Source organism: Mytilus galloprovincialis, chromosome 8 (genome assembly GCF_965363235.1).
Source record: "Mytilus galloprovincialis chromosome 8, xbMytGall1.hap1.1, whole genome shotgun sequence".
NCBI lineage: Eukaryota > Metazoa > Mollusca > Bivalvia > Mytilida > Mytilidae > Mytilus > Mytilus galloprovincialis.
This window is the reverse complement of record NC_134845.1, coordinates 71,205,036-71,231,764: the sequence shown is the minus strand read 5'-3', so window position 1 is coordinate 71,231,764 and position 26,729 is coordinate 71,205,036. Positions and strand designations below refer to the sequence as shown.

Sequence of the window (26,729 nt, the reverse complement as noted above, 5' to 3'; positions counted from 1 at the left end):
ATAAATGGGTGTTATGGGGCAAAATATTTTACATTGTATTGTATGGATAAACACCAAGGAGTCCGAATATTTGACACAAATTCCAAAACCTCACCTAGGTACATCCTTAAGGACAAGGATAAATAATTACATTAGATGTATGTTTCATTATGATACTTTATTCTGATTGGCTAACTGCACATCACGTGTTATTCCGTAAGCAATTGCATTGGTCAATTAAACTTTTCATTCATGATAACACGTGGTTCCACAATAAAGTCCACCGGTGAATTAAATAAAACAATAAAAAAATTCGTGTTTTCATGATCATTGCTAAAAAAATGTAATTATAAGTATTGAATGCTTCTTTTTGTAACTTCATAGGGTTGTAAAAGCGTTGACCGTGCGCACATTTTTAGTATGAAGCGCTTCCGAAAATGCACTATGCAGACTGTCCAAAACTATTACATAATATATGGTGGTTTTGTTTTTGGGGTATTTCTCTAGATATCTGTGAACATTACTGTAACTTACAAAGTCTGGATGATGCTTCAGTCGTTTGGCAAGTTCATCTGCCTGATGCTTCAGATCTCTGGCACGAGATCGGTGAATATCACTTGATTCCAAACTGTAATAAATAGGTCATTAAATATTTATTCCAAATTCTTAAAACTAAGCTTTAAGCATGTGCTAAAAGCACTTACACACAACATTACCAACAGAAAGTGTTTTTCAGGTTACCTTTTGTATACTTTTATCTATCTAAAGTTATTTGCTGATGCAGTGTAAAGTAAATACCAATCAACCAATTTATCTAAAATATCATCCAGAGAAATTTTTTTTTAAAGTAGACAATAATGAGTATGGTACTCGAAAAATCTATTTTAAATTCAGTGCCATCTCATTAGCTGCATTTATTGTCTGTTTCTTTTTCAATTCTTTTGGTCCGTCTACTGAAATCACCTAAAATTTTAACGACCACAAAGTGACTTATATAGAATTATTTTGTTAACTTGTGTTTTTTTTGGAGCTGTCTCATTGAAATTTACCACAATTCTTGGTACAAGTATTATGATATAAACCAATATCTTACGGTTCATCTGGTTTCCTGACTGGTTTGCGACTGAAAGTTTCGTGATCACCGTCTCCTTCTCGATTGAAGATGGTTTCTACAGAGGACGGGTGAGCATCACTGTTAGCCTGGCCATTAAGGTCTTCCACCTGCAAAACAGTACAAAGGTTTTATAAAATATCAGAAAAAACTTTCCATGATTTTATTACTTGGTTCATGTTTTGGCATGCATCAAATATAGAAACATATATATGCTGAATTATTGTATGTAAATTTCTTATATAATCTCCAAACACTGTCTAGCTGTGAGTCTTGTTTAAACCATTCAGTCTTATAATTATAAAAAAAGTTTTTTAATATTTATACATATTAAAAGAGGGACGAAAGATACCAAAGGGACAGTCAAACTCATAAATCCAAAATAAACTGACAACGCCAAGGCTAAAAACGAAAAAGACAAACAATAGTACACATGACACAACATAGAAAACCAAGAATAAACAACACGAACCCCACCAAAAACTAGGGGTGATCTCAGGTGCTCCGGAAGGGTAAGCAGATCCCGCTCCACATGCTGCACCCGTTGTGTTGTTTATGTGATAACAAATCCGGTAAGTAGTCTAATTCAGTAGGTCACATTCATGAAAGGGAAGGGGATTGTAGTTACGACGTAAGGAACATATCCGATATCAGTTGTGAAACAGTTATTCCATAACTAAAGATATCTGCATCATATTGAAGAGTGTTTGAGTCTTCATAAGAGGAATTATGTTACCTACTGTCTCTAAAAAATGTTAACAGAAACAGTCCATGTTTGATATGAAAAGCCCTAAAAACACCAAGATCATACAGAAAGATTGCAGGTGCACAACTTCATTTCTTTCATGTTTTGTGGAATTGTGTCAATCAGTTTTCAAGTATTTACGAATAAAAAACTAATACAGCCAAGTCCATATCGTGGTATGATAAACCTTAATATTACTAAGTAAATAAGATCAAACGTTTAATTGCAGGTGCACAATTTTATATGTCATTAAAAATCTGTGCTTAGGTCAAACTATTTTCTAGCAGTTTTTTATCAACAAAGGTCACCAGAGGACAGAATTGATTCATTTGTAACACTATATCTTTGGTTTATAATGACATAACTAGGATACCAAATAATTAACCAACACAAATTTACCACAATTGCAGACAGTCAATTGCAGATATGTTAAAAAATAACAGATTCCACAAATTTCCATGCAAGCAACACAAAACTTGGGCAGGAAAAAGGAGTATTGTACTTAGTAGTAAAGAAGATTTATTATTCTGATCTTGATGTTTTACATTTAAATTCACTGAAGTGCTTGTAATTGATTTATTTAATTAATGACAAGTCATAGTTAATGGGCACACAGACAAATTATACAGAAAGTATACATAAAATTATTGTATTTACTGGCTTAGTGACCTAAACATACTGTTGACTTACAAATCAACAGACAAAATATAAACATGACTACAGTCAGGTGTAACATACAGGTAACGTCAAAGTACATTTACCAAATGATAATAAAAACATTTGGTATAAAATATGTAACTGACAAACCTTAATCAATCATGATAATGGTGTAAATGGGAAAAGAGAAGTAGAAATCTAGCTACCAACTCCTAATAAAGTGTCTTTGATTTTAAAAGGATTGGAAGCTTTACTCATGGGATCCTTTGAACGACTGACTGCTTATCCAGCCTAACTTACTTTAATACTTAACATAGGAGTCATTATAACAATATAGGTCAAATGCATAAATTTACATTTTTCTAGTATAACATGTGTAACTGTGAAACTCTCCCTTTACATATTAATACATTACCAGTTATGTGGCAGCTTTCCCATATTCTGTGTTTTATGTAGATTAGTTAATGGTATATAATGCCAACCTATGGGTCCTCCAAGTCTTTAAAAGGCTTGACAATTAAGTTTGTCAGATACCAGAGAAAATGTCGGTTGGGCAAGTAAATTAACAGAAAAAAATCTTATAAGGGAAAACAAAACATCACAAAGAAGTAAAATATTTATGTAATCATAAGGACCACTTGAACAATGAAAAGTGTAATAAATAACAACATGTCTATTGCATCCAACGGAAAGTGTCAACACCCAATAGATAAATGTAGCACATTGACTGACATAACATACAAATATTATGATAACTTTGAAAAGATTTTTTTTACCAAAGTCAAAATAAATGATTAAAAAGTACCCAAAGAAACATTATTAGGAATTCAAAACATCAAAAAATCAATGAATTTCCAAAGCACAAAGGTGTGATTAATAATCTCTCCTTTATCAATGTAAATGTTTAAAAGCCATCAGATGCTGCTGCACTGTTTCTATTTACAATTTTATCTTAGAAACCAAAATAGTGTTGATCATCTGGAAAGTTAATTTCAGTTTTATCTTTTCATTCAATTTTATAATGCATGTTTCAATTACTCTCATTCTGATAAGGCTTGTTAAAATTGATGTAAAGCACTAACAAACCAAGGACTAAATATAAATACTGACAGTTTTAACTTTAACCACACATGTACAACAAAATAAGGTCTTAAAATAGGATAACTTTAAATAGGACATTAGATCCCCTGTTTTTGTTTTGGCTTTCAAAATTATGAAACAAAGTTAGAAGTGCAAACATTTGTAATTATTTTCTATCTATTTTTTTCATGTACAATAACAAAACTTTAACCTTTGAGAAACCTATTATATTGTACCTTAAAATATTTGGAAAGATAACTTAAAATACTTTATTAAAAACATTCATGAGGTTAAATTGAGCTCATTCTTGGTGTCACGTTTTCAAAAAAAGGGATCAGGATCCACCCCCAGATTATTTATCTGCTGTAAATTTGAATCAGCGTAAAGTATACATTTGCTTTCTGACAGTAGTTTCCCATTTTTGACTATTCCAAGTACATATTTAGTGGTTCCACAAAAACCAAGCTATTTGCAAACAAATAATTTTTATGATAATATTTCAAATAGAAATTGCATGGCAAAACTAATTTGGACAGATTTTTCTACCCATAATTCTACTTGAAGCTTTTTAGTCAGGAAATAAGATACAAGTTACTAAATCAATATTTTGCAGGTTTCCGATTCCTTTTGTTTACAAGAGACTGCCCTCTTTGATATGATTATGAAGCTGATTTATGGGATAGTGTTTAAACAATTGATTTCTTGTGTATTGTTCTATCAAAGGTTCATTATCTTCAAAAGAACATATTCCAGTGTTTAAAAAGTGTAGAAATGCATTAGGTCATAACATAATGTAATTTATGGAGTAGTGACAGATTAAATGTAGAGATGTTGTCAATGAGTCCCAAGAGTAGGTTTTAATGTGTTCATTCTAATGCACATAACTTGTTAACACATCTCATTTTACATATTTAACGACCTGTATGCACTTTGATTTGAAAGTTGGTCATGTTTTTATCAAACTGAAATATAATTAGATTTAGTTTTCCTAAAAAAAATTAAGGAGTCTTTGACAAAAGGTTTAGAATTGTATCAATAGCAGAATTTTTTTTGAAAGAATGGATTATGAATATTCATAGTATCCATGTTAACCATTTTGAATTCATAGAACTTGATAGGGACAAAAGGTTTTGGAAAAATTAATGATACAATTTGAATTAATGTCAATCATGACCTGGATATTTTTTTTTCATAAAACTGCTAAAAAATTATAGGGCAGATTTTCTTACACCTCTGAAGGGATTTAATTTTAAATCCTATCTGACATATACATAAATGCAGAAACAATGAATTATCAACCTTGAACTTTACATTAAACTGTATTTATCTGTATATATATAAAGAATTGTCGACAACAGGATACTCCTGTTAATTATTTATAAAGTATATTATGTAGGTAAAGTTGTTATGATGTTGTAGTAGTAACCATGACCTTAATGTTTATTTACACATCTGACCAACATATCTAAAACTTGTCAAAATCCACATTGTTAAATACATTGTTAAATATCTACTCATCATTCACAACGATCCAAAGGTAGAGCATTTATAAAAATATCTATGCAAATCAAAAAAGATTGTGAGAACTCTCATCATACTGCGGATTCATTATTATTCCTTGGATACCAATTTTCACGGGTTTCGTGGGTACAAGTGAACTACAAATTCAAATATTCAACGAATAACATTTTCAATAGGCTTATTGGTTGTACATGTATACAGAGATAGGCAAAACCACGAAATCAAATATCCACAAATATGCAAGTTTTCTACAATCCACGAATATGCAAGTTTTATGCAATCCACGAAAAACTGATACCCACGAAGATAAATGAATCCACAGTAATTGAATCTGTATTTCAATGATATAAGAAGATGTGGTATGAGTGCCAATGAGACAAATCTCTATCCATCCAAGCCATAATTTGTAAAGTACACCATTATAGGTCAAAGTATAGTATTTATTAGGTATCTATTTTAAAACAAGCAATTAACTTTAGAAATTTAGTATTTTAGAACCAATTAACCATTGATTTTGCCATTTCCCTCGTTCCAAACATTGAAAACCAACTCATGTTCACTCAAAATTCATCTCACATTCTCCTACAATGGTAAAAACACATTTGTACTTGGTATTATACTGAAAGAGGTTGCCACAAAGAACAATCTCACCATGGACAGATGGAAAAGACAACATGTGGGCTGTACATAAAGACAGGGTATATTTACCAGTTCAAACTCTGGTTTATCTGTATGACTAGAACTACTACTATTGCTAAGAGGACCTTTACTCTCTGTCGACCGCAGGGGCCGTTTTCTGTCCCATTTATGGTCATCTTCATGGCTGTCTTTCCTGAAAATAGAATCATGGAATTTCTGGACTAACACAAATGAGTTAATTTACTGCACAATTATTTCAGAGATGTTTATCCCTATTTTAGTATATTGGTTGTATTAAACAATTTCAAAGCATTTTTTAGAAGTATTAACAATTAGCACAAAACTTGTTTGGGGGAGGGTTTTAGGGGCATGCCCCATTAAATTTCTCAACAATTTAATTTTATTGCAAAATCCTGCATTTTGAGAGCTTTTAGACACATTTAATATTTTTTTCTGGAGATTCTTAAGAACTCCATAAATCAGGTTTACACAAAAACTACTATTTCATCTGAAATGTCCTGATCAGCCAGAGCCACAAACTTCAAAGTTGACAACTGTTCATTATCTTAAACTACCTGTTTTTGTTGCATGCTTTGAAAGATCAGTATAATAGAGGTTGTTAGAGGTGTTCTGAAAGTCGCTGAAATATCTATCAACTGTTTTTTTGTATGTGGTCTCTTATACAATTTATTTGAACACTTACGTGAAAATGGTACTTTTTTTTGCATTTAAAATCTGTGTGAAATTTGGAAACATCTAGCTTTTAACACTTCTTCTATTACATGATTCATTTCTCATCTGCAGTAAGATTTATTGGGGGAAATTGCCAGGAAAATTGTTGAATATATACCTCTTTCAATTCATCAGTTGTTGTCAATTTTTTTCTGAATCATTAAATTCAGCAGTGATATTACCAATGTATACTTACCTACTCGAACTAATGTATACATACCAATTGATATCATTAGCTTTAAAATAATCCATAGGAATACATCATCGTAAAATCCAAAATACACAAATAAATTAAACACTTACTATTGTTGCGCAATAGACAAAAAGTAAACACTTACTATTGTTGAGAAACACTCAAATAAAATTAAACACTTACTCTTGTTGAGCAACACTCAAATTAAATAAAACACTTACTCTTGTTGAGCAGTTTCTGTTGATTTATTATTTGTCTTCGGCGTGATTTTTCGTCTTTTTGTGAACACTTTTTCCGGTGCATTTTCTTTGCGTTTAATGCTAATTTTGTCACTAGGTTTCCAACACTTATCATTAAGAGGTGAAGAAGAATAAGAAGACACATTTTTAGAACTATAATCCTCAATATGGACATTGGCCATTTCTGAGTCTGTATCTAAATCCATTTCCTGGGGTTCAGTATTGGCAGTTTCGTCAATAAACTTATCATGCTTATGATCTGGTGATTTGATGATAGGATATGGTGATTTTTGCTTCAATTCCTCACACTTAATTCCTACTTTATCACGATATGGTGACTTTTTTATTCTGTTCTTTATCAAGTGTTCAACATTTTTAAAATTAAGACGGACCACTATTGAAGGTTTTCCATCATTGAATTTCAAAGCGTCTTTATTCACGGTTGTCTTTAAACATGGAGATTTGGGGGGATCTTTTTCAGGTTCCTGGTGTATTGGCGATAAGGGAGTATGCTTGGTACCGACAGAATCGATGATGTCTTGTAAATTTAATTCCATATTATTATTATTACGAGGTCCATCATTCTCATCCTCTTCATCACTACTCACAAGTCCAATAATACTTCCAGACCCTGAACTCAATCTCTTGGATGATAACCTCCCTGATATTGGTTTGTTAGGGGACAATTGTCTCCCTGATGTTGGTTTTTTGGGTGACATTAATCTCCCTAATGTTGGTTTGTGTGGTGAAGATAATCTCCCTGATGTCGGTTTGTTGGGATTAGCAAAATTTAAGCACTTAGCAACACCACTGTCACTTTGTGGCATTAAAGACACTTTTTTCTGCGGTGTATTCACAACATCAATTTCACTATCACTATTGTCACTGTGTAAACTAATCTTTTTAGTAGGCGCTATACCATTCACCAATGGTGACTTTGATGGTGTGGACTCTGCCAGTGAGTGAATAGATTGTGGACTGCTGCCACCACTACTACTACTACTACTAGTGTCAGAATGAAGCTGCTGGTTTGGTGATTTTTCAATACTGTTTGTTGGACTTTTATGGATGAATTCTAGGCAGATTTTATCAAGCAGTTCTTTATTGTCATCACTATGGTCAGATACAATAGGAGATGGCTTTGGACATTTGTCACCAGGAAGGAAGTTCTCTAACTTCCAGGATGTAGAATTAGAAGACTGAAATGTAATAAAACATACTTTTACACACTTTTGGAGGTTCTTTAATAAATGTAACAGAATTAACAAATTAGTTTCAAAATCTAACATTTGTACGCATTATGTTAAACTCCTGCTTGAAAAAAAAAATTCAATATAAAAATAAGATGATGCCAATGAGACAACTACCCATCAAAGTTCCAATGAAGTGTTTGTAACTTATTATAGGCAGCTGTACAGCCTTTAACTATCCTTTCCAAGCTTTTGAAATGTGTTAACAAAACAAGTGCATGTTGGCTTAGTTTGTTTGATATTAAATCTTGGATCATAACTTCAGTGTTTCAACTAACAACGAAGTTGCATTTTTCTGTAATCAAAAGTTCAAACAGTTTCTACTCTCATAACCATATAAAGTGTTGGTTTATCACCTATACTACTTATCTTATCTATCTTACCTTGTCATGTGCAGGAGATTTTGATGGAGATTTGACCCTGTCCACCCTCACTTGAACCTTTTCCTCTTCCTCATCATCATCTGAATTCGAAGATGAATTACTGTCATCAGAACTGCTATCTGAATCATTGCCTGATTCACTGCTAGAACTATCAGAGGACATCGGTGACCTGCAAAACAAAAGAAAAACTTTAAACAAATAATCTAGATCGATTCACTTCTAAAACTGCCAGAGAACACTGGTGACCTGCAAAACAAATGGAAAACATGTTGATTTCCTATATGTTTGAATCATTACTGATTCACTGCTTGAAATGTCAAAGGGCTCTGGTGATCCATAATAATATGTCTGTCTCAAAACAGAAAAACAACAAAGGAAACTGTGGTAGAAGCAGCAAAATATTTATTTCAAAGAAATCTGCTACATTGAATGATAGGTATTTAACAACACTTTCTTCATCAACTGTGCTATTTCATGGTGATCAGCTTTTATAGAAGCCAGAGTGCCCAGAAGGAACCACCAACCTTTGGTAAGAAAACTGGTTATACTAGATAATTAAGATTGGAGTCAAGTGCAGGATTTGAACTCTAAACCTCAGTGTTCACAAGCTAGTGATCCAGTAGTTTGACTTCTAAGACCATTCATACACCAAAACCCCGAGAAGGAGGCATCTATAATGCATTATATTTTATTCAAACTGAGCCTTTGTTCCTTATGACAATATCTAGTAGTATTCCTCTTTTTATTATCAGTCTGACTATATTAGTCATAAATTAATTTTTGAATCAATTAAGTTCTGATTCCTTGCAACATTGTATAAAGTATGCTCACACTTTCTAGGCACTTTTAAATTATTACATGTTTATATCTCCTTAGCTTTCCTAGAACCAAACTTAGTTTGTATATGGGCTTCACAAATCTTGAACCTGATGATTTCAGACATACAAATACCTACAGACCTTCAATTCAATGTTGCCTCATACTGTTAAAATTAGCTCTCGTTTGAAGAAAAAATATGTAAAATGTGTTCCTTGTTGAACACATTGGTCAATTTTTCAAAATAGATGAAGCCTAGAAAATGTAACCATCCATTTTAATAAAGTATATTCTAAATTCACCACAAATATGAAACAACTTCATGTAACATAAATTAAAACACCTGTGAAGGAAAAAAACAACATCTGCATACATTAGAGAGATTATGTAACACCAAAAACAAGCATGCTCAGCTAATTTACGAATACATTTAAGATATCATTAAGATCCTTGACATGTAGATGTATTTATTAAAGTTACAGACAGATAATAAATGTTTTATGCCTTATCAACACATCCTATTGACTACCACAAACATAAGGTACCAGAAAGTTTATATACATGATTGTATTGGTTCACTGATTGATGGCCATTATGTCCAACAGCAAACATTACATGCCTCTATAAGACAATTTTACTTTGAACTGGACCAACAACCTTTAATCTGATTTATAACATGATACATGATAAGTCTGACAGCAGATTTGTCAGCCTTTTCAGAAGACTTAATTGTCAGCTATACCTAATTATAAGTCTTGGATTTCACCAGGTCACAATTGTACCTCACACACAACATGCACAAGAGGCTAGACTGATACAAACGAGTTGTTGATATAATAATTGTAATAAAGTGGAGATAAAGAACAATATATCACACCTGAGATTTAAAGGTGGTAAGATCATTATTGATATTATAAAATCAATACACCTAATAGACTGAATTAGAATATCATTGTAACATATGGCACATTTCTCATATCAAATTCTAAAACAGAACTTAATAATTACTTTTTCTCATTCTACTAAAATATCTGATACCTTTGAAAAATGGAAAAATTGTCAACTGTCTAGTATTTCTGAATGAAACCAGAATGCTGACATTTTAAATTCTAAATGTTTCAAAGATTTGTTCATAGTAACAGAAAACGTCACTGAAGGCTCAAGACAATGACCTCTAACAGCAGTTACTGTAAAAATACCTGAAGTGGTCAACGACCTTTATCCTATGCTAAAATAAAGTAAAGAATTTATGACATTAAAAGCTATAATCGTTAACAGATATTGTCCCAAAAGTTCCATGCATAAGAACATTTATGTTTACAGTTTATTGGTAATTCCCAAATAAATAACTTCAATATAAAGAACAATTTATACCATGAACATTGATGGCAAGTGCATCCTGTCCTAGGACTAGTTTTCAATCAACTGTCACAATAGTTTAGGAAATGTACATACAAGTAACTTATTACCCTACATGTTGTAAATTGTACATAACTTTAACTTTGGGCTTTGGATTTAGTACTACATTTAAATTTGTAGTATATATAAAGTGTAGTCTTTTATAATCTGAATATTGATAATCATTTTGTACAATCAATCATTTAACTGTTTAAATTTGATATTCCAATACCTGGGCTATTTATACATTTGTTCACTGATCCTTTATTCTATTGACTGAGATCATGATAAGTTATAGTGTAACCAAGTACATTAAGAATTTTAAATTTTAATCTGTCTATCTTTACCTGTATTTTATGATAAACATCTTCTTTACACTTTCTCTACAAGTTTTGTTTACAAATCATCGCAGACTTTTGTTTACTATTATTGAAACAGAGACAACCAATGGAATTTACTGTAATATACCACCCACAGAGGCATTAATTTCAAAATAGATTCTCTTCTTCTTTTATTTAATCACACTTAAAGCACAGAATAATTTGAAAATTAGCAAAACAACAATCCTCTGTACAATCAAATCCAGCTGGCCTACATGATGGTGGCTGGTCAATGTGTATCTTATTTTGATAATTACCCATTCGGCTCAAAAACAGCAATATCATAAGCGACAATTTATAAAGCTGAAACATCATGGTTAGTTCAAGTGTTTGTTCTGGCCATTGTTATTCTGGAAATAGTTTTTAGTGCATTCTATTGGAAGTGTTAGTTTTCTCATTTCAATTGTTTCACATTTGTTATTTCAGGGCCTTTTATAGCTGACTGTAATATGTGTTTTGCTCATTATTGAATGCAATCGGTGACATATTGTTGATAACATTTGCGTCATTTGGTCTCTGGTGGTGGGTTATAAATCCAATTGGCAATCATACCACCAAAGGTTATTTTTATAAAAGGTTATTCTTTAAGGTGTTCATGGACATCAGAAATGGAGAGAAAAAAGTGAAACTCAATTTAAGAAATGAGCACTTATTTGTCCTACATTGGCAACCTACATTTACATTACTGTATGTATCAAATAACAGTTATATGATCTACCATCAAAGACTTGTATGCACCAATCTCCTCTGATGCATGACAAACAGAATAAATAGAACATTGACTTCTGCACACAGAACTGAATAACTCAATCACAAAATATGTCTAAGCATTCAAATACAGGAAACTTTAATAAATTAAAAGTATTTTAATCTTTTTAAATTCCAAAACATGCACTGAAAAGAAATAAAATCTACTACAAATGTGATGTAATTACATAAAAGATCAGTGCAAATTAAGGACATTTTTATCTGAACTACTACTGCATTAAATATGCATTGATTTTATGTAATTTTAACCATTTTCTGTAAATCAAATTTTCTAAGAAGCTTTCACACTACACTGAATTAAAGTAATATATATTTGAGTTGATAGATATAAACTTTTCTGAGAAAATTGTTTCCTCTGAAGAACATCAGATGGAATGTTACCAGTTTGGTTAACTAATCGCATTGAATAAAATTCCGGCACATTTGATTTGGAATAAATTCCTGAATTTTTTTTTTATCAAAATTTTTTTCAAAAACACTGATTAATGCCTTTCAAATAATTATCACATTTACTATCAATCAGACGATTTAATACTTAAATGAAAAAACGAGTTTAGCCTTGAAAATTGAAAGTAGTTTTGGGGATTATGTAATCAAAATAAGTGTAGGAAAAAAAAATCAAAATTCATTGGCACAATCCTGCAACTCTTTAACCACTGACTGACACCCACATTATACAGAATTGTGACCAAAAATGGCAAATGTACTTCTCCATTAGGAGAGCCGTTCTGAGTGTAAAATTTACTTCTACATTGGTTTAAAATTCCCATAATAGTTAAAATCACCAATTAAGTCAATTCTGTAATAAATTCATTGCCATAGAACTATCAGAAAATCTGGTTTCATAATGTTACAATGAATCAATAACAAAGTCCAAAGCTATAAAATGCCGTTCCTTCATTTCCATTATCACAGTGTTCAACATGCAGAACAACTTCATATAATTAAAGTCTAGTCTTTCAATAGCTGATGATAAAGTTTCAAAACACATAAGCCAATATTTGGCATGGTCCAATAATATAATGATTAACTAGAAGAATAAACCCCTTTTCTCAATCAAAGAACATAAGGGAGGAAATATTTGGTAAAAGTCATCAGGAACAACCAAATAAAGCAAAACAGAAGGCATCTTGAGGTAATCTATTTAGCAGTTATATAAATAAAGTCTTCTTTCCACATATAATTATTGCAAGTTACGGTTTCAGAAGAAAGATCAAGGTTCATATCAATAAAAACTGCAGAATAAGGGTCATGAACTTTTAGCTGTTTAGAACTAAATGTGGGAAAAAGTACAGGATACTAACCATTAAATTTTGGAACTTGATTGACGTGAAGAACTTATCGAAAAAGATTCTATCAAATAAGACTTCCAATTAATACAATATTCAGGTTACAAAAAAAAAGAACCCTTTATTTAATATTAATCTTAATTTCAGTATAAGTTCATTCAGAGAAAACTTTTAAACAGTCCTCATATTACAAATTATAAGTAAACATACGACAGGCAGTCAGTACTAAGGACTGAATAGTAAGACGTAAATCAATGGTGGGTTTTTACCTCAACATTCACCTGTATTTTTACAAGGTCTTATAAGGAAGAGGAAATGTACAAACGTCTTGACATAAATCGGAGATAATCAACCAATAAGATTATCTCACATTGTTAATCAATAAAAAAGAAAAGCTGCAGAACAAAAGAGGGTTATCCCCTTTAACTCCATATGTATTGTTCCTCAATACAAAACTAAACCAGGGTTTTCATACTGAATGAAGTTCAAATTAAACAAACAAAACTCCTCCACAATAATAATTGTCAACATAATCTGTATCAAAAGGTGAAATATAATTATGAATATAATTTCCAATATGATTGACAATACCTGACAATACCTGAGGAAGAGGTCTGTCATGACTGCCAACAATAAATAACAAAGTTTTCTCATAGATTATGCAATAGATTTTTTTCATGGTATTGTATCTCAATTATCCCCGGAGAATTTCTAACCAAAACTAAGCATGTCTCTCTGATGTAAGTGTAATATTAGCCATGGCAAAACATTTATGTATCAATTTTTCTGCACCAGGTTCACGTTTTGACAATAAATGTCTCTTCAGTGATACTCAGAGGCATTTTAACTATGACATACTATGGAATGACTATTTCTAGCACAGTATTTCCATGCAACATCAAATTATTACTGCACTTCTTATGTGAAAGAAGATCATGGAATATATACCCCTAAAATGTTTTCTTACAATACATGTTTTACCAACCCCCAGAACATTGTGACTATGGTAATCAGATTAATTACGCCTGATATTACATAACTTTATAAGTCACAATATTGAACTTGTTGAGTGTAGGCATTATATAAGAGAAGTCCAAAGTCTTGACCTTCTTATTTCATCACATTGTGATCACTTAAGAAAGGTAACTTTGTTAATCTGACCACAAACAATGAGCAGAATATAAACCTTGTTAATAGTCTATTTTGATTGGCTTGTAATCCAGTACATGTTTTGCCTTCGTAACTCTGTATTAACCAATAATTTACTGAAATAGAATAACAGTTGGTAATCTTTGATCCCAACATATATCACAAATAAAATGTACAGGAACCAATCATTATATAGTGGAATCTATGGAGAACAATACTGCTACTATTACAACACACATAATCAAGGTCATTCATGTTTTCCTCTGATTTTATATCTGCGTAAAGGGTTTCATTACACTTTCTGGTGGTATCATGTCACTTTCTAAGGGTTACACTGATCAGTTTAGTTTCTGGAAATAACATAATGTACTCAGTAAACTTCAAAACTTCAGCAAAAAATGCACTCAGCAATATGTAAAATGTAGAGAAAAATGCACTTGGTAAACCATACATGACTTCAGCTAAAAACTGACAAATTAATATATTGGTAGAAAGAATCAAAATGAGTGTTCTATTTATACTGGTACAACTGTTTTTTTTATTAAATAAAGATAGTATGGAAAGATTTTCTCTCAAAAATAGCAAGTGTTACTGTATATATATATATGGACTATAATTTTTTAGACAATATATATCTTGTAGCTTAGAACATTTGCTTAAGCCCTCCTCTTGTTATGGTAATGTTTTACAAGATATTTAATTTTTGGCTAACACTTGTTTCAGTTTATTACATAAAGTTATTTCATCATGTTTCCTTTTGAATAATAACTGCTTTATTTTCTCATTTAACGTTTGATACAAAACTCTTTTCAAACAGATTAACATTACAAGCTGCTGGATCAAACAATCGTAACTACACATTAAACACATATAAATCAGATCTTATGAAAACTATTTAAAACCATTATCTTCCATATCAACATAGGTCAACAACATTTTAGTCCTTTCAAAGAATAAATTATGCATGGAAATCTACATTTAGAATAAACAAACGATTAGTTTAAACTTATCTGCAAGTAATAAATCTTATCTACCATTTTTTTGTAGTAAAAATATCAAAACATTCATTGAACCATCCATTGATGCAGTTCCGTGGAGGAGTTTTAACCTTTACCAACATTCAATAATTGTTCAATGACTCTGTTTACAATGAAGTGATTTGTTATTTGTAAAGTACAAAATGTACCTGTATGAACCTTCTAATTTCATCGTACAACTGTCAGGAATAAAATAATACCAAAATTCAATTATCACTCAGGACTATTCCTAGCTTCAGTTTCTTATGTAATGAACAAGTAGAGAAGAGAAATAAATCTAATGCTTACATCCTTTTTTCAGCACTGATTGGCTTTTTAATTCAGTATATGTTTTGCTTTGATAGCTTTCATTTAATATCAAATTACAGGGAATGATATGTCAGCAGGTAGTCTTTGTTCTCCTTAATTTCTACTTCAGAAATTGTTTTACACATTTAATGCATATTTAAATGTTACTTGTGACTGCATATAAGGAGACGTAATTACAAATATGACAAAGGAATAAAAATAGATTCGTAACACCAATGTTTGGATTAAAAACTAGAGGCTCTAAAGAGCCTGTGTCGCTCACCTTGGTCTATGTGAATATTAAACAATGGACACAGATGGATTCATGACAAAATTGTGTTCTGGTGATGGTGATGTGTTTGTAGATCTTACTTTACTAAACATTCTTGCTGCTTACAATTATCTCTATCTATAACAGTACTTTCTGTGGAAAATGTTATTGAAAATCTTCAAATTTTAAGAAAATTGTTAAAAATTGACTATGAAGGGCAATAACTCCTTAGGGGGTCAATTGACTATTTTGGTCATACTGACTTATTTTTAGTTCTTACTTTGCTGTACATTATTGCTGTTTACAGTTTATCTCTATCTATAATAATATTCAAGATAATAACAAAAAAACAGCAAAATTTCCTCAAAATTACCAATTCAGGGGCAGCAACCTAACAACCGATTATCCGATTCATCTGAAAATTCCAGGGCAGATAGATCGTGACCTGATCAACAATTTTACTTCCTGTCAGATTTGCTCTTAATGCTTTGGTTTTTGAGTTATAAGCCAAAAACTGCATTTTACCCCCCATGTTCTATTTTTAGTCATGGCGGCCATCTTGGTTGGTTGGCCGGGTCACCGGACACATTTTTTAAACTAGATACCCCAATGATGATTGTGGCCAAGTTTGGTTAAATTTGGCCCAGTAGTTTCAGAGGAGAAGATTTTTGTAAAAGTTAACGCAGGACGACGACGACGGACGCCGGACGCCAAGTGATGAGAAAAGCTCACTTGGCCTTTCGGCCAGGTGAGCGAAAAAATCTGAAAGAAGTGCTTGTAAACAAAATTTTGTCATCTTTTCTCTCTAAAATAATATTTCTTGAAAGTGTGAATTGCGAAAATAATTAAAATTATTCCTCTCAACAAGTTTACAACTACAGACATTATAAGCAGTGTTTGTATTTTAATATCTACAACTTTTTTCATAAAACGATGATTATTCAAGCCTGCGTACAACACGGTGTAGTACGTTGACGGTTGCTATTCGAAAAAAAACGCGTCCGCTGTTGCTATCCGAAACTTTTACGGTTGCTATTCGAAATAAAATGGCAATTTAGGATGGAGCAGCCCAAAGAAACGTCAACAGGCGCAGGTAATTTGTGTATATATATAATAAAACTGGTCTTACGGAATACTATAGATATTATCAACGAATACTGTCTACCCCTAACAAGGAAAATAGGTCTCGTCTTTGAAAGCGAGATGAATAAATTAGATCACACATGCCAAATACCCGTTATCGTTCAAACTGAACTGAAATCGTTAGACAAATATGTCTTATATTCCGTGAAGACGATATCATACAAGATCAAAGTTTTTTTAATACATAATATTGATGAAATTCAAACACTTACCATGTTTACTCGTGGGTTTTTTCGGATAGCAACCGTAAAAGTTTCGGATAGCAACAGTGGACGCGTTTTTTTTCGAATAGCAACCGTCAACGTACTACACCGTGTACAATAACTGATAAACTATAGACATATCTCCACGATAGCCTTCACCTTATCATGTGTCATGCTTATCAAAGTTTTGATGTAGTAAATCCTTGGAAGATTTTTATTAACTCATCATTAATTACAAAAACAAAGATGAGGTTTTGTAATTTCAAAGACATCTTCTTCATTAAAATTAAAATCCATCTGGAATAGTTAGAGAAATCAATAACTACAAATATAAGATGTAGTGATTAAGTATGGAACTAACCTACTTTTTCACCTGGAGTCAACATTTTTTTCTAAGAATGCAATCAAAACCTAAAAGTGATTAAAGCATTCTCAATTACATGATGAATGAGTTCTCTCATCAGTCTGAAATATTAAGATGAGAGAAAAGCATTATTGTGTAAAACAGCCTTCTTCATGATGATGAATTTCTGTGTACAAATTGACTTTTACAGCTTTAGGAAGCAACATGTCAACCATATTAATTTTCCAAAAATCCACAATCTTCAATTATATAATAATGACCGACTTTTTCCTATCATTATATCAATATGTGTCAATGACTTATGGACATTTTGCATGTTCAGTTTGCATTGAATATTGTTTCTACTCCCCAAAGAGCAACTCAAACCTGTCAACTCATAACAGTTGTCAAGAATCAGAACCAATGTTGATATGAAGACTGGTTATGGTTCAATGAAAAAGGCTGGTTCAACCCACTACATGTACTTTTATTTGAAAGTGTCTGTATCAAAAATGAAATAGAATATCAAAAGGGACAAGAAATGAACCAATACAAACTTAACATGACACAATAGAACCACACACATTAGCAGGACAGAGAACTCCTAATATCTTTCTTCTTCACAAAGTATTGAATATTTTATAATCAAACAACAATGGAAAGCTTAAATACTTAAAAGTTAATATCTGAAAATATGTACACAGAAGTGAGTTCAAGTAAGGTGAGACTAAGGCTTTCACCTACACACAGAGTACATCAATAAAGTGTCAGACTGTCTGTTTGTGTCTGTTTAGGACCAAATCATTGATTTATATCAACTTTGATTCTCTTTGTTATTATATATCAATCAATATTTTCCCAGGATATTTGAAGTTGGTTAATATAAATGACCTATCTACATAAACTGTCCCCTTTCATGTTAAATATCAAAATAGCTCTGACAATCTTATAATTTATCAGTACATGTATCTTTAAATACAAAAGTACATAGTTTGGTTGCCACAGGGACACACACAATTTATAAAGATTGTTTTTTACTTAAATGGTATTAACCAAAAAATTAGTACATATCTTATTCATATTTCTGGTTTTGTGAGCTTTTTAAAGGGTCAAAGTCTGTAATCCCATTACAATTTATGTAAACATTAGATCAAACTATGCAGACAACTATAAATCATTCTGTAGGTCAAAGAATTATACTATATAACTGGACCAAGCATATTTTTACTGGACTAGCTTACCAGGTATTTTTAAGGTAGACCATTCTTTATTGTACAATTGGTCCAGTAATGGCAAGTATCCTATTTAATAGGACCAAACTAATTTCATTTCACATTGCCAACTTGTACCTGATACTTTAAATTTCACACCAAACAGTGTGTTCCTAATTGAATCTTCACATTATTTCAATTTCACAGTGAAATTTGAATTAAAAGAAAAAGACTTTTAGCCTGGTATTATTAACGTTTCAGACACATAAATAATTTGGGCCTAAAATAATTCAAGTAGTTCTTTAGATTCACATGTCAATTTTTAACAACAAAATTCTACTTGAATTTAGCAGCTTACAAATGAGTAAAGCATAATAGAATGTTTGCAGACTAGTCACAATATATTTGACTGTGAAATGTCAGAGTCGGCTGCACGGATTATCTAATTTGTGAGGAGACAGACTGGCCAATAATCATGTTATATAAGACAGCTACTCTCAATTATTGCCCAGTAGCACTACTGGATAACATAAACAACAACAAGATTAATTGGTTATAAAATGAACAAAAATATTCCCAGACAATTAAAGAATCTTTTCCAAATGCATTTCACCCTAATGAGTTTATGGGGGGTCAAATGATCAAGCTTTCCTGAAATAAGCTAGGTTCATATTACATGGTAATTCATTTATTGTCAAGAAAGGATGGGTTGGCTTAACATTTTTATGAACTTGTATCTCTTTATCACAGTCTCTGGTGATGGCTTGAATTTAAAAAATAACACTCCTAAAAAATAACGAATTGGCAAAAATAATACAAATAGGGTAAAAAAATATTCAAAATTGAAATTTCTCAAATTGTAGAAACTCAGAAAAAAAAAAGATAGATAGATAGGGTAAAATATTTTAGGATTTTTTTTTGTCAAGATAGGAAAATTGTTTTGAACTTTAAAAGTGCTTAAGAAAAATAAAACTCTTTATGTTAAGTTACAGGAATCAGAACTACATTTTTGGGGAGGTTCAAGTACAAACGTTCTTAATAGAGATATGCTGACCACATTTTAAACTCATCACCGACGAGCAGACTTGCAATGATGGTATAAACAATGACCAACCCACACTAGAGATGTCTATAATGTGGAGTACTGTTATTAAGCAGCACTAGAGAGTTTTCCATTAAGCTAGGGTATTAGTTTGAAGCGCTGGCATTAATCACGGTAACCAGTGATGACAAGTGAAGATTTCACCAGTGATTGATGCCAAGTTGTTATTTATAGGTAACGAGTAATTGTCCAGAATGCAAAATGTTTGTTTATAATCAACTACTGTAGGTAGTTTTGTCTAGTATTGATAGTTGAAATAAGGTACACTTATGAATGGTATTTAATAAAAAAAAATATATATATACATATCCATATCACCCTTATAACAAACTAATATGACCTGTCAAACCATCAGAATTAGAAATAACAATCAAGGAGACAAACAGATATTAAAACACTTGAAGAAAGATGAACACAAACACATCACACTTACATAACACACGACAACAGGATTGCTGAGAACATTAAAGAACCAACATCAACATGGCTTGTGAACCTTCGTAAAACCAAGACAATCACATAAAGAAAGATAAACACAGACACATCACACTTATATAACACAGGACAACAGGACTATTGAGACATGCCTTGTGAACCTCCGTAAAACCATTACAATACTTTTACAAATGATTTTTTTGGCACTTTTCATGGTATTGATGTAAGACCACACCATTATTTACTTGTTTTATTGCTGTTACAGTTGTAATCCCGGATTAACTGAACCAGTAAAGTGTTTAATAAACTACCCTCTCACTCTAATGTCAAAGGACCATACCACAACTGTTGTCACTTAGCTGATAAATAAATAGACCAAAGTGTACAACATATAAAACTAATTTACAATCTGTAGTAAGATTATGTTAGATAACAGATTAATAAAATATAACCCACAATTATTGAAAAGATTTTATATTGATTTTAAATAAAGCTGACAATTGATATTAAGACGACCTTGAATACTTATCTAGATTAAAGATAATAGGGTCAATATTATGTGTATTCTATACTTATATTTATAAATATCAGCCATAACAAAGCTTTAATCATTTCTTCATTTGAAAATGCCTGTACAGACAGTTCTTGTCCATTCGTTTTTGATGTGTTTTGTTATTTGACTTTCACATGTAATTATGGACTTTCCGATTAGATTTTCCTCTAAGTTCAGTATTTTTGTGATTTTACTTCTTTTTTTTCACAACGTAATCAATTTTTAGGCATGACTTAAGACTATCAACATGACCACAGTTATGACAGCTTTACTTGACAGTTTGATGGAATTTTTTGTAGGAAACAGAATAGACAGAGTATAAACAGAATATTGGTGTAAACACATGCCACTTTATAGTCTCAAACTTTTCTGTTCAGACCTTCTTCATTCCTAGTCTTTTATTCCTAAACTACTCAATTTAGCTCAATATTATAAAAAGATGAAGATGTCAATTAAATGGGCTCACAATGAAAATAGTACAAACAACAGTTTATGCATTCAACATGCCACTCATCAGGCTTTCTTGTAAAGTTTTACTAGGGAAAATAGCAAATTTAAAACTGTAAAATTAGCCTTCTTGAAGTTGAAAATTGACCAAGAAATGCAAGTTATTTGGCAGTTTAAAACAACAATTCATTAAATCTGTTACATTCTTTAAATTGTTTCTCCTGTTGTCTTTATTGAGATTAAAGGCCATTTAATGAACTGTTTGTGACAAAGTGTACAATTTAAACTCCTACACTATGCTACACCATGTTACACATTATGACAGTTTTATGGAGCTTTTACTTAATCTATTAACCAAGGCATCCATAGTTACATCCATCACAATGCTTCTACTGTCAACTTTTCATGTTTAAAACACATTCAGGGGTTTGGCACATTTCTAGCATGCATTTCCAGGAGAAGACCCAGTTATTTAGAGGGTGTGTGAAAAAAGATTTTTTTTTAGTAAGAGTAGCATCGTGAATTGAGCAAATTAAAGGGATTTTTTTTAATTTTCAATCTGTTGTTGGGAAATTTGTCCCCTCCCTTAGGTCAAATTGACATAAATTTTACTTTTAAATTAATTCTGTTCACACTTTTTTCTTTATTGGCATTAAATTTTGTCTAGTATTTTTTCTCAATTTTTATTTATTTTTATTGCCCCATTGCTATCTTCTCCCTCTTGTTACTCCTTTAATTAGTTGTTCTTTCGGTTATATTCTTTTTAACTTATACATGAAGTATTTCTGAATAGGCTACTTCTAATATATATCTACTAAGATCTTACTTACAAACATTTAAGATTCAGAGAATTATCTAGATTTATTATTGTTCACATGACTAAACACTGACATAGATCTACAACTTGCAAGAAAAATCGATAAATAATTTACACATGAAAAAGTGCCTTAAATGCACCACATAACTAAAATTGTTTTGTACTTAAAAGTATAACAGGTCTGCGACTATCAATTTGTAAATGAGGCAGAACATAAAGAGGTTGTAAAATCTATAAAGTGATCATTAGCAATGTAAAGATTTTCTACATGGATTTCCTTCCTTTCTGAACACAGTATCCCTTACACTGTTACACTAACAAACAAGACAATATATAAACTAATCAACATGTTCAATGTGTCTTCCAAGCTCTCTAATTATCTTTCCTCCTTTTATTTACCACAAATAAGAATGTATCTTTTTTCACATTTAATACCATAGATATTTCTAAATTACAATAGAAATGCATCTTTTATGAGTGGAATTGTACAGACACCATGAAAGTTTATTATAATTTGTACTTTAAAAATATTGTGGTTTGGATTTAACCTACATTTATGTTGGTGAACACCTGATAAAGATCTGTTGTAAACTTTCTCTTAGGTTACACTTTCTTCTATTCTCATATATTTCTATTTTCAGTAATGTTCAAGAGTGTTTGTTTACAGAGGTGTTAGTTGTTGGTTGTTTACAAGGATATGTGTTGGTTGTTTTCATAGGTGTTTTTTTGTTTACTGAGAGTCTGAGATGTTTACAAGGATGTTTGTTGTTTTTTGACAGAGGGGTTTATAGTAGGATATTTGTTGTTGGTTGTTTACAGAGATGTATATAGTAGGATGTTTACAAAAGTTTTTGTTGTTGGTTGTTTACAAAGGTGTTTGTTGTTGGTTGTTTATCATTTGACATAATTGAATTCAGTTTAGCTGATTCTGTGAGCTTAATCATCTATTTGTTAAATGTGATTAGATTTTCTACAGGTATGTCAGTGTCAGGGAAGATATGGTTCCATGCTGACATTCTCCTGCCATCATTTATATGCAGTCTGAATTATTAATGAGAAAGCAGTTATTACACAACACAAATCATCAATTAATAGACAAGATGCATTAGAAATACTGCTGCAAAATCTAGGACAAAAAACACATTATTGGTAGTATTCTAACCAGATTCTAAAAGTGTGTAACAAGATATTTACAGAGTCATGGTTGGTTAAACTACTGAGAAACAAGTGCCCTTAAATAAACTATTCATCACAATAAAGATTTATATCAGTATAGCTGACTATAAGCATGTCACACTAATGTCACACTAGTAAATACCCTTTATAAACTCTTACAAAAATACACATCAAAACAAGGAAATAGGGTGCAATTTGCCACCCAAGCAAAAATGTTCATAAAACCACTAGTTACCACTTGGTAGCGTTAAATAATAGTAATATCATAAATAGAAGATGTGGTATAATGATAATGAGGAGACTATCAAACGACAAAGATGTCAACAGTAATAGGTCAATATACTTAAAGGGATAGTAGCTACGATTTTGACAAAATTATGAACAAGTTTTGAAGCTGCTAAAATCAAAGATATGTACTAAATATAAGCAATAAGATCGCTAGAATGTTTTCATAAACTACAGAAGTGTTAATAATTGATAATTCATATCGTGTTGTGTGCCTATTCATCTCATTAATTATGCATCGGGTTTACATCCCGAACTTTGCCGACATAGCGAGTGAGCTAACCAAGATATATATAGATACGAACACGTGCTTTTTGTTTTCTTACATATTTGATAATTACTCTTTATTAAACGTACATATTTGACGCCATTTATCAAATTATGTAAATAAAAAATATAACTAATACCGGCATATTATTCCGACTCAAGATTCTCCAACAACGGCGATATTATACACTTGTTATTACATTTGTATGACCAAACCATGCCGATAATGTATACACGTGTTTGTGTGTTAAATCGGGGCCTCCATGAAGGATACACTTGAAGAATAATACTAAAGTTTAGGAAGTCGATTTCTAATTTCTTCTAAGGTGGGAGATTACTGCCCGTAAATTTATAAACATATTTTTGACAAATAGGAACACGTTGAGATTTTTTTTCATGTGACCTGGAAAATTTAAGAAATGTAAACATTACGCAAACCGTCGGCTACTTCTGTTCGACTTTGCCTGCGTCGCAGGTGTTTTGAGTGATTTTAATGACCGATCTCATCGACGTTTTTTATTTTTAATTTACAATAACTTGTCTGCACCTCTTTTTTGTTTCTTTTGTTTCTTTTCTCGCTGAAACTGTAAATTCGCGTACCATTTCCGCAATAACATTCCCCTGTTCGACCATTTTCCCTTCGAGGCACAATGTGCGATTGCGCATTGGGAACTGAAGAGTAAAGGTCATATGAATAAGGGTTGGGCTTAACATCGAATTATTATCTATAGATAATAAATAAATGTAGGTGTTAAACGTTAAAAAGCTTCTAAATGCTTAATGGAACGTAACCAGTAGTTGTTTTAATCATAATTATTTAACTTTTTGTACAAAATTCAGCATATAGTTTAAAAAAGTAATTTTAATGAAAATCGTAGCTACTATCCGTTTAACAAAGATAGAATCCATTACCTATAGATATGATACCATGAGAAACAATTCAGGAACCAACTGTCTGATGTATTCTACAATCATTGAAGATGGTTTACTAACATCTTCATTCCAGTGTTAAAAGCTTTTTTAGAACATTGCTGTTTTGGAAATATTCCTCTCACATAAATCTGGGCCTACTAAAGTGTAGAAAACAGGTGTTTCTACAAAAAGCTCCCTTTGCCATAATTTATGGATTACAGTGATATGTTGGCTAGACAAACCTTTGATAATTGAAAACATTAAATGTACTTGATCATTTTGAAATAAAACAAAATCTTTTGAAAGGAACTTCACTTTTAAAACTGTATTAGCTATAAAGTATCATGTATGTTTTTATTTGAAGAAATTAATTAAACTAAGATGACTTTTATGTGTCAAAGTTGTTTGATTTTTTACCAATCTCCTTTTATTCATTTTAATTGTAAACAAACATGTACAACAGCTAATGAAAACAAGGACGACTTTAAGAAAATACTATTTTCCTGGAATTATTTTCCCTCCCACATCCTATAGGAGCGACTAAATCTTTATCATGTATGACCAAATGGTTTATAAGACATTCACCATGTAACACAAGAGTTAATTTAGAATCTCATTTAGTCAGTTTTCATTATCAAGAGTTGGATTATTAACTCAATCAATTGATTCACTGCAATCAGTTAGGCTTTTACAGAAACAGGTTAATCTGACAAAAAAAAGAAATCGGTAAACTGAGCCGTTAACATATTAAAATTATGATTTAAATTGTCAACATACACAATGTCTACCTTATATTTCATCAATCCAAATTAAAGGACTTTCTTACATCGACTTATAAACATATGGGACAAAGAATTTTAAATTAGATATAGATCTTAGTCTGATGTAGTACTGATCAACTTCAAATCTTTTTACAACTTGACATTATTATTTGCTCAACACGAAATGTTTAAGAAATTTGAAAAGATTAGATTACAGTAATTCTTCTGCTAAGATTATAACTTAAATTTGAACTGCCATTTTTCAAGAAACTGGTGTCAGAAAAGTGTCTGATAAAAAGATCTCATATAATGACAATACCTAATCTATGGTAGTCTCTACATGTTCTATCCAAATTGTCAACAAACATGAAACTGACCATTTCAAGAAAGGGAACAAATATATATAAAGGATATATTAGTCTAAAACATCCAACCATTTATAGACCAAATTTGACACATAAAATTGAGAAAGGAAATGGGGAATGTGTCAAAGCGACAACAACCCCACCATAGATCAGACAACATGTTTCCAGAAAAATGCTACCAGCCATATTTGTATAAAATAGACCTGAACAGAACAGAAATAACTGTTATAATGAAAAGAAACTGTTATGATAAAACTGGATGCCACTAAAGGAATAGGTATTATGATGAGCCACCTTAGCAGTAAAATCATAGTTTATAATTCATGTCTTTGGTAAAAGTTTGTAGTTTATGAAAGGACCTGGTCAACTTACTGATATCCTCACCACAAAATTGGTAGAATGTTTATCAGTGGGTCCAATTTAAGATGGGTGTAGCCATAACTTTTTGGAATTTTTGGTTTTCAATGCTCTTTCCTCTTAGTTTTTAATTTGGCTTCCCAACTGATTTAAATGGAACACCACTGAAAAGACTTGTGTATATTTTCAAAATTTTCACACACTTCAATATGGCAAATTTGAAAAAAATTAAGAGAATCAGATTGTTCTGTTCCATTCTTGAATAATATCTGTAATTTTATTTTGGAAACCACTCATTTGAAGACTTACAAGTAAATTACCTAAAACTTAAACAGTTATGGATTCATCTAATTTCACGAGTATTGAATTTCATGATTTGTCATCACTTTGTTGCTCGATCACTTACTCTAATGAAATCAAGTTAAAA

At 31.4% G+C, this 26,729-nt stretch overlaps 1 protein-coding gene across 1 annotated transcript in view; it reads right to left on the bottom strand.

The window, feature by feature from the left end:
• LOC143042499 (uncharacterized) overlaps positions 1 to 26,729 on the bottom strand; it is a 66,881-nt gene that overhangs the window by 6,917 nt on the left and 33,235 nt on the right. Inside the window, exons 10-14 of the mRNA XM_076214821.1 lie at positions 8,530 to 8,698; positions 6,879 to 8,095; positions 5,802 to 5,925; positions 1,073 to 1,200; positions 514 to 607 (exon numbers count right to left, since the gene is read on the bottom strand). Of these exons, the coding sequence (XP_076070936.1) occupies positions 514 to 607; positions 1,073 to 1,200; positions 5,802 to 5,925; positions 6,879 to 8,095; positions 8,530 to 8,698 (1,732 nt within the window). The remainder of the gene's footprint in view (positions 1 to 513; positions 608 to 1,072; positions 1,201 to 5,801; positions 5,926 to 6,878; positions 8,096 to 8,529; positions 8,699 to 26,729) is intronic.